Source organism: Rhodamnia argentea, chromosome 11 (genome assembly GCF_020921035.1).
Source record: "Rhodamnia argentea isolate NSW1041297 chromosome 11, ASM2092103v1, whole genome shotgun sequence".
NCBI lineage: Eukaryota > Viridiplantae > Streptophyta > Magnoliopsida > Myrtales > Myrtaceae > Rhodamnia > Rhodamnia argentea.
The window spans coordinates 23,871,923-23,884,050 of record NC_063160.1 but is presented as its reverse complement, the minus strand read 5'-3'; the positions used below and the strand labels follow the sequence as shown (position 1 = coordinate 23,884,050).

The 12,128-nt window shown below is 39.0% G+C and overlaps 2 protein-coding genes across 3 annotated transcripts; both read right to left on the bottom strand.

Moving 5' to 3' along the window:
* Positions 1-48: 48 nt before the first annotated feature.
* LOC125312462 (ADP-ribosylation factor 1-like) lies at positions 49-4,678 on the bottom strand. 2 transcript variants are annotated; one of them, XM_048272846.1, is made up of 7 exons: positions 4,539-4,678; positions 3,955-4,139; positions 2,946-3,016; positions 2,370-2,489; positions 1,697-1,815; positions 1,435-1,516; positions 49-261 (listed from the first exon to the last, which is right to left on the bottom strand). In XM_048272846.1, the coding sequence occupies exons 2-7, from the start codon at positions 4,100-4,102 to the stop codon at positions 256-258; spliced, it is 546 nt and encodes a 181-aa protein (XP_048128803.1). In that variant the 5' UTR covers positions 4,103-4,139; positions 4,539-4,678; the 3' UTR covers positions 49-255. The 2 variants fall into 2 exon arrangements, with proteins under 2 accessions (XP_048128803.1, XP_048128802.1); XM_048272845.1 differs by lacking the exons at positions 49-261; positions 1,435-1,516 and adding an exon at positions 4,417-4,454 and having other exon boundaries at positions 1,670-1,815; positions 4,539-4,557.
* A 3,233-nt stretch (positions 4,679-7,911) lies between these two features.
* On the bottom strand, positions 7,912-11,717 carry LOC115751132 (ADP-ribosylation factor). Its single transcript, XM_030688875.2, is given in 8 exon segments — positions 7,912-8,130; positions 8,753-8,784; positions 8,786-8,834; positions 9,136-9,254; positions 9,785-9,904; positions 10,339-10,409; positions 11,011-11,194; positions 11,592-11,717. Coding segments are annotated over 7 exon segments (612 nt in total). The 5' UTR covers positions 11,159-11,194; positions 11,592-11,717; the 3' UTR covers positions 7,912-8,057.
* Between the last annotated feature and the right edge of the window lie 411 nt (positions 11,718-12,128).

Genomic DNA, 12,128 nt, shown 5'->3' with positions numbered 1-12,128 from the left:
AAAAAAGTTCCACTTGAACTTGTGCAAAATCATAATACAGCTCAGTTGAAGCAAAAGGTCTCGTGAGTCACTTTTACCGCTTAAAAGTGTAGGCCAAAACAGCAGTAATGAAATCCCATGTCACATTACATATAAAGTTGAAGCAACCAATTGAGCTTTTACAATAGTATACTGACGACAAAACAAAAACTAATCCCTTACAGACCGCATGCTTCTGGTGCCATGCTGAGAAGCCCATGAAAATCCGCAAACGTCTCAAGCCTGAAAAACGGAAGGACAGATTGTTCCCCCAATCAGAAATTGAATAGCCAAAACTGAAGTAAATGTCTATAGAAAGCAGAACAGGTAAAATGCAGTCTTGGGTTTGAGGCGGTTGCCTGGCCAATTTACCCAGGGAAATCTTTGATTTCATGTAAGCAGCAAAACTACTATGGGTATAAACAGAACAAAGAACTCTTGGCTAACGTGGTCTACATAGTGCTTAGGAACCATGGTCCTAAAGCTTGAGCACCACGTGCCACCAAATCTGCCCTAGAACCATCTTCATTTACAAAAGCAGTGTACTAACTGAAACTTAAGTAGTCATTATTACTAGAATCTGCCATGCCAACATAGCAGAGTGTTTAAGGTTCTCTAATCATTGCAGCTCGTAACATTGAGTTTTAAGCATGCAGGTTGCAAGCTTCCTTTTATTGTGATCGTGCCAGACTGAAGCTGCTTTAACAGAATTTGACCTGTTCAATGTGGTTTTGTACAGTTCATGGCTCGAAGGTGTCAACTTAAGCTGCGTTTGGTCATCCGCATAAAACTCGGGATAGGATATGTTTTATCCTATCCCGTGTTTGGTAGGTGTCCCGGATAGTTGGATATAGAGGGGATATAACCCGGATAAAAAATCCGAGGGGAGGGGATAGGATAAGATCGGATAGGATTTCTCTTATCCGTCATATAAAAGCTAACTTTTAGAATGATGACAACTTTCTTGTCTCATTTGTTTCTATTTTCACTTTATTTTTTATTTTTTTGCAAAGAGGTTTGAAAATCTAATAAAATGTGATATTTTCAAGTTTTTTTTGTGTATGAGAACGTTATTTTTATAGTAATAAGATCGGAATATTTCGTGAGCATCACGTATGGGCATATATGTCCTTTATATTGATATACGGTTTCTACCAAATGTAGGATAGGATAGGATATGAGAATATCCGACTTTAAATCCAGAGTTCACTAAACAATGGATAGGATATGGCCAAATCCCTAGATTTCTTATCCTATCCTTAATGGATTGATCCGGTTCCAATTTCTAATTGATTGAACATATTGATCCAAGCCAATTTTCTTAAGCAAGAGTTGGAAATCCACCCATTCTACTCCAAATGATCAACGAATCTTGGCAAATATAGGGAATGCATCAACGTTTGGGCCATCACATACCTTGCTAGCAATATTGTTGGAAAGCCAATCCAGACCCTCGTAAAGGCCCTCTCCGGAGGTTGCACGAGTGCTTTGGATGTACTCGAGACAAACCATCACATCGCGTATCAAACGGATAACCCATGATGCAAACTTTCCGAAAAACATATGCATCAAATGAAACCATTTCACCGGAACGACCAAGATCCAGATGAATAGTTCTAAATTCAATATCACTAACTATAAGAGAGCTATGCACTTCGATCCAGAGATAAGCTCTTACCAGTGGCGTTGCCTGAGAGAATGAAGACCAAGCTTGTCAGTTATTTCTGCTGCATTCATTGCATTAGGGAGATCTTGTTTGTTGGCAAACACAAGCAACACAGCATCTCTCAGTTCATCCTGAAAAGTTAAATGTCAATAAAACCAGCAATTTGGAAGGTTTTTCTTTTTCCACAAACATCAAAGGCACCTGCAGTCTAGCAATGTGCGCATTTCAATTTAAAAGATCGATAAACAAAGAGCTACAAAGCATGCACCATGTTCCCATTTCAATTTTCAAATGAAAGGTACAAAATCCAATGTGAATAAAAAACAATTTCCATTAAAAAAAACCCGGTATGCTATAATTGACAAGGAAAGTACCGAAGGAAAGGTTGACCAAGCCAAAGAATAACAATAGATCGTCATTAACAACTACAAGCTCAGAAGGTCAGACAGAAAAAACTCTGCTTGTAAATATTCCTCAATGAAATATCAGGATCCAGAAGCACAAGACATTGATGTCGAGTAAAACCAATAGAAGCAACCATAACATTTCGATGTCAAGTGTGTCATAAAAATGCCACGACTCGTGTAAGAATAAGCCTCTTGCCTCTCGCCACAAGCAATCATATTCAGTAGATGAAAGGAATTATATATGCACTAAATTAGCCCAAAATGAAATGCAGCGCTACCTCATTCAGCATCCTATGCAACTCATCTCTTGCCTCAACAACTCGATCCCTATCATTGCTATCCACAACAAAAATTAAACCCTGCGTGTTTTGGAAGTAGTGCCTCCACAATGGACGGATCTGCATTTGGAGCAAAGTAGAAGCTGCATCAGTCCACATGATGAAAAGCTTATTTTGGAGGTGCTAAAAAAGATAGGGACAGCACTTAAAAATTTCAGCGATCTCACATAAAATGTGAGCTATGAGCATATGCTCAATGATTGGACTTGATGTAGGTATCCGACATCAATAAGGGCCATATAGGCCTAGGTTGGAGTGGTCAATGAAAGTCAGCAGTACCAAAAAAGAAGAGAATGGTTAAGGAAGAAAAGGATCCCTAGCTAAATGACATTTACAGCATATAGGGTGAATTTGGAGGTTAATCAGAAGAAGGCTCAGCTGAAGATCATGTTCCCATCAGGAGGCAGGGTTTAATATCTACAGGTATTGCTGCTTCTGTGCTTGCTTGCACTTACATGTATGTAAAAGCACATCAAAAGATGCAGAAATAAAAATCAAGATGGCAAATTGAGCAACCTTGTCCTGGCCACCCACATCCCAAACTGTGAAGCTGATGTTCTTGTATTCAACAGTCTCTACATTAAAACCTACAAAACAAAAGGCTCTGTTAATCACTAGGAACATGAAAAAGTCAACATGGGCAAGACTCGCAGAATGACAAGGCATTCAACAGCAGATTAGACATATATGCAAGAATAAAGAAGGATGACCCAAAAGCTATCCTACACAGCTAGAAAAATAAACAAAAATAGCCTCCAAATTGTTCCTATTAACCACTAATAAGCATTAATCAGGCCACAACAAGCACGTACTCCAACATCCGCCTAATAATCTCACATAGAAAAATAAGATTACTGTTTGGAACAATAACAGTTCTAGAGCCTTTGTACTCAACTTGCTTATCTCATAAATTTCCACGCACAGGCAACTGTCCTGTTCGCCCTATTTTCCAAGAGATCTCTATTCTGCAGATAATACTCTCATTCCATTGTGACAGGGAAAAACAAGTTTACTTTGCATCAAAAGGAACAGTCCACAAAGGCTTGACAGTTGAGACAACCTCACTTAACAATCAGTACGATTACTAGTCAATGATGACACTCATAGGGTACAATAGTAGCAACACAAAAGTCCTGTCTACTCATCATTCGATTCAAGTCCATCGAATCTCAGACTGTCTTTATCTCATCTACCTGTCAGAGAATTCGAATTTATTGAAATAATTTATCTCCTGAAGCGCTTCCCTAAATGTCTCTCATGCTCATTGCAGGACAACAATTGCAGCCGCATCGATCGAATGAGCGGAAATTCAAATTGAAAATTCAAACTTGGACCACTCAATATAAGCTAACAGCTCATTCTGATGCATTTAGGACATTCATATTCCTCTCGTGATTAGAAACTAGATATGTGATAAACCATACACAAGATCTCTTTTCACCATCTAACAAACCAGTGATTCAATTATCATCAAGGACGCGACAATATCTTTACACAAATGGACATTGTGCATTAGAAAACTCACCAATAGTCGGGATGGTGGTGACGATTTCTCCGAGCTTAAGCTTGTACAAGATGGTGGTCTTACCAGCAGCGTCAAGACCTACCATCAAAATCCTCATCTCTTTCTTGGCAAAGAGCCGGCTAAACAGCTTCGTGAACGTAAGCCCCATGGTCTCAACGCTCTAGCTCAGCCCAAAAAAGACTTCGCAGTTCGCACCGCCACGCCAACAGAAGCAGCAACAATCACAGAATCGATCTAAAACATAACATGACTCGTTCAACATTCGGTATCAGATCTAAACGAAACGAATAAACAAACAAGCTACAGGTTACACGCAGCTAGATGGCCCGACTACGGATCCGATAGATTACTAAGAAATTCGATAGATCCTACAAGCGCATGCAGATCACCGGCCCAAAAAAAGGCATCTAGAAGCCCTAAAATGGCCTGCGAAGAAAGAAAAAGCATTCGAGGAAGCGGGACCGCGAGATCAGGTGCGACGACGGCGATGGCGAGCGGATCTGCGCAAGAAAATCAACGCGAAGCGAAGGCGATGGCGTCCCTAGCAATGGATCGAAAGGAGAAGGAGGAAGAAAAAGCTATACCTCAGAGCCTCTCTCTCTCTCTCTCTCTCTCTCTCTGTGGCCGCAGAAGGTGGCGCAGCGTCGGAACGAAGGTCGTCTCGCTCTCGTGTTTGCTTAACAACGACGACTCGCGACGGTGGTGCGAAATGGGGGAAAAGAAGGAAACGAGGTTTTCAATAGCACCCGGGCCTCAACGACGTCGTTGCGGAAGTAGTTCTTCAATTAAAACTTTTTGACTATTTCTACTTCCACCCCAAAAAATGATTTGCATCCACATCCCTGTGAGTAAAAGAGCTTTCTTTGTGACTCAGATTCCATGCAAATTCTGATTTTCCAAAATCACACGGATCTGGTGACAAAGCTCTGAGACGATCTTAGAGGGAAAAATTAAACTTTAATCGTTCCGTTGTTTCACGAAAAATGAATGATTTGAATTTTTTTCCTTAAATAATCGCTTATATCACTAAAAGTAAGGCATAACTCCCTAAAAAATTCTCAATTCCTAAATTTATCCCCAACTTTTTTTTTGTCTCGGAAAAAATCTTAAAATTTAGGATTAATATTACAGAAAACCCTAAATTGGTACACTTGTGACAACTTTACTTCAAACTATTTTTCGACCATAAAAAATTTCAAACTGGTACACTTGTGACAAATTTACCCTAAACTAATACACCCATAATAAATTTACTATATATTAATTTTCGTTAAATTTAACCGTCAAATTGATGAGTTTGATGGCACATGACAGTTCATAAGTTTACCAGTTTAAGGTTTTTACCTTATGTTTGTTATAGGTATACCAATTTGGAATTTTTCATGATATTAACCCAATTTAACAAATGATAAATTTGTCACAAGTGTACTAGTTTGAGATTTTTCGTGGTAAAAAAAAATTAGTTTTGGGTAAATTTGCCACAAATGCACAAGTTTAGAATTTTTTGTGATCAAAAAAAATAATTTGAGGTAAATTTATCACGGTGTACCGGTTTGGGATTTTTTGAGGCAAAAAAAATAGTTTGGGGTAAATTTGTCATAAGTGTACCAGGTTTGGGGTTTTCCGTGATATTAACCCTAAAATTTAAGTCCAAATCGAAATCTACCTCAAACTTTTTTTTTTCTTGAAATAATTTCCAAACTTTTGGTCCAATTTCAAATCTACTTCGAACTTTTTTTTTTTGTCTAAGAAAAAATTACCAATTTTATTCTAATATCAAACATGCTCCTATTAGCTATATGTTCAAAAATAGTGCTTTTTCCTTCCAGTTTTCATATCCTATGATGGTTTCATTTTGGAGGATTTCGACATTTTTACTAGGGTGTGTTAGTTATCCATGTGGAAATGCCACGTCGGTCCGCACTTCTCACCCCATTTCTTTAAAGGTAGCGCTTTTTCCACTCGCTTTGGCTACCATACTCCATGAGTTAGGGTTTTAACAACAATATCCATTGTGGGTCATACCTTTTAGCATATCATTCTAATTAACATATTATTAAATTCAAATGTGGGCCTCATTTTGTGTTTACTTTTTTCTTTTTCTTCCCTACCTCTCTCTTCTCTCTCTTTGGTGTTGGTTGCATACGTCCTCCAACGTGCCTCCGACCCAAAGGCTCCATTGGCCGTGCCGTTCGCTCACTTCTCCACCTAGCCGCCTTGACCCACCGTCATTGAGACCTTCTTGACTATCATTTATTCTGCTATGAAGGGGCGGCGTCTTCACCTTGAGAGCATCGTCGGGTTGGCCGCTACTTTCTCATCTCTCTCTTAAGTTCCTTAAGTTCATCATGTGGTTGGATCTTCGTCTTAAAAATTGTTCGGATGCACGGTAGGGTCGAGCCATGCCTCGCCGATCTTGTGCCCCTTCGCCCTGAAGTAAACAATGGTCAAGAGATCTTGATGACGGCGGGTTGAGGCCACAAAGAGCGGTGAGATGGAGAGCGAGCAAACAGCACGGTCAATGGAGCCTTGGGGTCGAAATTGCGGTGGAAGACGTACGTGATGAAGGCAACGAGAAATAAGACGAGGAACGTGCAAAAAGAGAGAAGAGAGAGATATGGGAGAAAAAGAACAAAAAAGTAAACACAAAATGGGACCCACGTTTGAATTTAATAATATGTTAATGGTAATGATATGCTAAAAGGTGGGATCCACAAGGTATACTATTGTCAAAACACAAATTCAAGGAGTGTGGTAGCCAAAAAGGGAGTGAAAAAAGTGTGACTCTACTTTAATGATGTGGATTTTTTATCAACTTAGAAACGCTCGTCAAGTTGGGACTGGACCACTGGTTAGATTTGAGAATATATTAATATATTGTGATTTTTTTAGACAAAATAAAATTAGGGGCTAGATTTGGGACTTGACCTAAAATTAAGGGTTTTTCCTAAGATTAAAATAAGTTCGAAGCAGATTTGAGACTTGACCTAAAGTTGAGAATTTTTTATGAGATAAAAAAAAAATTCGAGGCAGATTTGGGGTTGCACATAAAGTTGAAAGCTTTTTAAGGAATTAGGCCCTTGAAGTAATTAATCACCAAAAACATATTTTTACTATCAACAACAATTTATGTAAAAACATTCTTGTAGATGATGGATATCATTTTTGTTCATGCATTTTTATAAGCGATACAAGTAAATATTTTTAGGAAAATTTCTTTCAAGTAATTCATTTTCTGTAAAACAAACGAGGCCTAAGAGATAATACGATACATATTGAACTTGGGGAGGCAAAACAAAACAAAAAGAAAGTTTAGGGAGAATGTAAAAGAATTTCTGAGGAGATTAAGGGAGTATTTCTCTAATTTCATTTAGCAAATGAGGAACTACTTCTAACATTTCACCAACATATATAGAATACATGTGTTCTCGCTCCCATAAAAAGATCACAATAACGAGACAAGAAAGTAGTTTGCTATTCTAGGTTTTTTGCCGAGAGAAAGTCGGTGTTTACCTAATGTGCCAAAACAGAGTCGATGTTTGTTTTAACCATGTACAGCTAGAGAAAATATGTTAAGATTTTGAGTTATTTTTTTTAAATTACAATAATGAGGTATGTTCAAATTTAAATTATGATTTTTGTTTCATTTACGTCTATATTACAACTAAGCAAACATTTGATTTGGTGTCCTACACTAAATATAGGAAAGCTTCATTAAACATGCCCATCCCATGATCCATCATATATCATAACCTCTTAATGCCATTGGTTCACCCAACATTGGCTCCTTCTCTTCTTTCTGTGCACATAAGGCTCAAAACCACAGATGACCTGATGGCAAACGCTCTAGCATCTCCAAGGGCAAAATCACTGTTAGCATTACATTTTGAGTCGAGAGATTCTGCTTGGACTTTATGCAGCTTGTCATAATACAGCCCGAAACTTTCATGGAAAAAATTTAAAAAGGTCCTTAAGAGCCATTTGTACCGCTTAAATGTATTTAGCCAAAAACAGCAGTTATGCAATCCCATGTCACATTACACAGATAAAGCTCTAGCAAACCATTTGAGCTTTTACAACAGTATATCGACAAAAAACAAAGACTAAAACCCTTTCAGACCAAACATAATTCGGTGCCCGTCGCGAAGCCAGTCAAAATCCTCAGAGATCTCAAGCCTGAAATAACAGGAACAAGACGGCTTTCCAGTCAGAAAATGAGAAAGTGATAAAATGCAGAAATTAAGTAGATGTCTGTAACAGAGGACCAAAATGAACAGAGCGGGTAAGGGGCTCGACCAACTTAAACAGGAATATACAACAAAACAGAAGCAAATCTTCGCTATGATGGAATATTTGTGCTCTTATAAAACCATAGCACCACAAACCGTAGATACAGCCGTCTCCTCTTACAAAGAATTGCATCAAAACTAAAGCACAAGTGGTCACCATTTCAAAAAGCTGCTTCAGCAGTACAGCAGAATGGTTATAGTGTTCTTTGTACAGATTACAGGTCGCAATTCCCAGCCGTTTGGCCTCGCAAGCTTCCTTTCATAAATTAAAATATCCAAGTAGTACTGGACCAAACTATGCAGTGTTCTATGTCAATCAAATGGACCTAAACAAAATTCCCTTTTGACTGTTTGAAATGATCAATCCAGTCCAGTTTCTTAAAATAAGACTCAGGCTCCACACTACTTAGCAATCGCTCCAAATCCACCTGCCCTACCCCTAACAATGATCAAGTTTCAGCAATTATCAAGAGCTGCATCTTGAAGACAATGCAAGGGCCATTGATTACCTTGCTGGCAATATTGTTGGAAAGCCAATCCAGACCCTCGTAAAGGCCTTCTCCAGATGTTGCACAGGTGCTCTGGATGTACCTGAGGTAAACCATCACATCCGAAAAACTTTCAGAAGAAAAGATAGGAATGCATCTATTACACAGGAGAGGCCAAGATACAAAAGGGAATCAGTTCATGCAGTTCTCATAATCAGCTTCACTAACTAAGATAGAGCTAGGCACTTTCCATGCTTATGAGCTTCCACCAAATTTGCAAAAGCACATTGTTCATTTCACTTGATGGATTCGCAAGCATTAAAGGTTGGATGTGGCATAAAACCTTTTAAAAGCAATATTTCTGAGGAAAAGAAATTAAGAGTGAACAAGGGATAATCTCTTGCCAGTGGCGTTGACGGAGCGAGTGAAGACCAAGCTTGTCAGTTATTTCAGCTGCATTCATTGCATTAGGAAGATCTTGTTTGTTCGCAAACACGAGCAAAACAGCATCTCTCAGTTCATCCTGACAAAACAAGATTCAAACGTTAATTGCACTGTTTTTCCTTGTCCACAAGCATAAAAGAGAGCTGTAGCACAGCAAAACTCATCTGCACCATATATAAAGAGACCTGAATGATCATATCCATAAATCCACAAAAACTAAAAAAATGAAAATAAAAGGTGGACGGGTGTCAATTAGGGACCAGAACCAAACTTAAATGTGACAGAGGGAATTTTCTTCTTCCTTCTTTTTTTTTTTGTCGCGCGTGTGTGCGTGTAAACTAGCAAGTAGCAATGGGAAATGCTATTATAAACAAGGAACCGAATGAAGCAAAGATCGACAAAAACAAGAGAACAAGATTCATCATCTACATATTCAACCTAAAACAGTGTACAATACACGTCACTCTGTTGCTCAAATCCAAAAGAAGCAACAAGATCAATCTCATCACTCATGCAAGCCTTTGCCTCTTGCCACAAGCTACTCTACTCAATAGATATTAGACATATGAAGTACGGTAAATTTGACCAAAACAGAAAATGCAGCAATACCTCATTCAGCATCCTATGCAACTCATCTCTCGCCTCAACAACTCGATCCCTATCATTACTATCCACAACAAAAATTAAACCTTGCGTGTTCTGGAAGTAGTGCCTCCACAATGGACGAATCTGCATTTGGAGTAAAGTAGAAGCTTAATCGGTTTGCATAACACTTAACAATGCTTTGAGATGCCACGAAAGAGAGGGCTATGATTCATATTGATCTTGTAACACAAAGTATAAGATGCAAGCATGTGCTTGATGATTACCATATTATTGTCACAGGCATCAACTTAGGCAAGATATGCCTATATTGGAGTGGTCAATAAAAAAAATCTGCAGGACAGAATTACAGGTAAGGACCAACAAGGAACCCTAGCCATGGAAATTTTGCACCATGTGGGGTGGATGTGTCAATGAAGCAGCAGAAGACTGAACTGAAGTGCATGTGCCTTCAGAAGATGGGATTTTAATAATTATTAGGTCATTCCGCCTCTATTTTCGTTTCCCATGACATGCAAGCAGGAAACAAAAGCACAGCATGGAGAGGTGCATATAACAACCTTGTCCTGGCCCCCAACATCCCAAACTGTGAAGCTGATGTTCTTGTATTCGACTGTCTCTACGTTAAATCCTACAGAAAATGAAGGAAGCTATATCAATCACAGTGAAAAAAAGTCAAAACATGTTACATGTTTACCTTGGGTTAATGTGAAGGATCCACAAAACAAGATTTAAGAGTTGAGACCACAAAACAAGTCGAACACCCAATGGACAGGGGCGGATACCCAACCAACCCAAACATCTTATCCACTCATATAACTAGATTTAGTTTCAAGTACAACAAATCGCAGCTGGCACCTCTTTCCTCGCCCACAAGTTAGAAAATCTAAATGCATTCAAATGATTGCTCTTCTACTGTGCAGTCCGTCAAATTTACTCATTGCAACTTATCAATTACAATACACCATATAGATGCCTACAAATTCTGATTGAATATCATAATCAAATAATCACAGCACAAATAGGCTGCTAGCTCATTCTACTGCACCTATGAGGTGCAGATTCTTCTCGGTACTTAATTCTAGATCATGAAAAACAATGAACGAATGACAATAGTATATCCTCCTGCATCACGACCTATTAATAAATCACACACGAGATCTTGTAGCAAACAGATAAAAAAAAGGAAACTTTATTCGATCGGAAACCACGACGGGCATTCAAGGACTCACCAATCGTGGGGATCGTGGTGACGATTTCTCCGAGCTTAAGCTTGTACAAGATGGTGGTCTTACCAGCAGCATCCAGACCCACCATCAGAATTCTCATCTCCTTCTTGGCAAAGAGCCGGCTAAACAGCTTCGTGAACGTGAGCCCCATGGTCCCAAACGCTCTAGCTCAGCCCAGAAAAAATCACTTCGCAGCAGCGCGGCCACCAACAAAAACCGCAAGTATTAAACAGAAATCGATCTCACAAACCACATGAACCGATCGCGACGGGCAAACATTCAAACAGAAATGCAGATCTAAACCAAAAATAAACCCCGAAGAGCCGCAATCCGCAATCCGATGATCAGCGGAACAGGCCACGCAAAGCTCTATGAAACAACCGCGAATTCCAAATATGGCCGACTACTTCGACAGATCCGATGAGTTCGGGCAGATCCTCGTCGAAAAGGCGTCAAGAAAGTTACAATCGCGGGATCAGGCGCGTCGATCGATGGTGAGTGGGATCCGTGCAGGAAAATCAACACAAATCGAAGATGAATCTCGATGACGAATGGATCGAAACGAGAAGGAGAAGAAGAACTACCTCTTTCCGTCTCTCTCCGTGCAAAAGGAGCCGCGGCGTTTGAACGAAGGGGGTCTCGCTCACCTCTTGGGTTGCTTAATAATGACCTCTCAATGCGAAAAAAAAAATGGAATTTCAAAATCAAAAAGAAAATACACAAAAAAAAAGGAAATAAAATAGAGAAAGGGAAAAACCACCACCCAAAAAAAAACACACAAAATGGCATCTACAGACGGCGCCGTTTAGCTTGTTAATTTCTTAAAACTTCAATAATATGACGCACTTTCAAATTTTAAAAGAAAAAAAAATCATCAAAAAAAAATTTAAATAAAAAGGGGAAAACAAAATTGGAAGGCAAAGGCTTGAAGATTTTAATTTTAAATTTTGCTTGGCCGACCGTCCTCCACAATCAGACGGTGAGACGGTCGGATTATAACCACAAAGGAGATTTGTGGAAATCGAATCGACTTGCTAATTCGTTTCCAGCATTATGGCTCTTCATTCTTTTTTTTTTCTTTAATGTGTTTTTGTTGTAAGCTAAAATTAGAAGATAAAATT

Excerpts from the sequence above, each read along its gene's own strand:
- LOC125312462 (XM_048272846.1), bottom strand. The coding sequence starts at position 4,102 with ATGGGGCTTACGTTCACGAAGCTGTTTAGCCGGCTCTTTGCCAAGAAA. Across the intron at positions 2,490-2,945 it reads ATGTGGGTGGCCAGGACAAG|ATCCGTCCATTGTGGAGGCA; the intron begins GTTGCTCAATTT and ends CTCCAAATGCAG. Across the intron at positions 1,816-2,369 it reads TGCATAGGATGCTGAATGAG|GATGAACTGAGAGATGCTGT; the intron begins GTAGCGCTGCAT and ends TTAACTTTTCAG.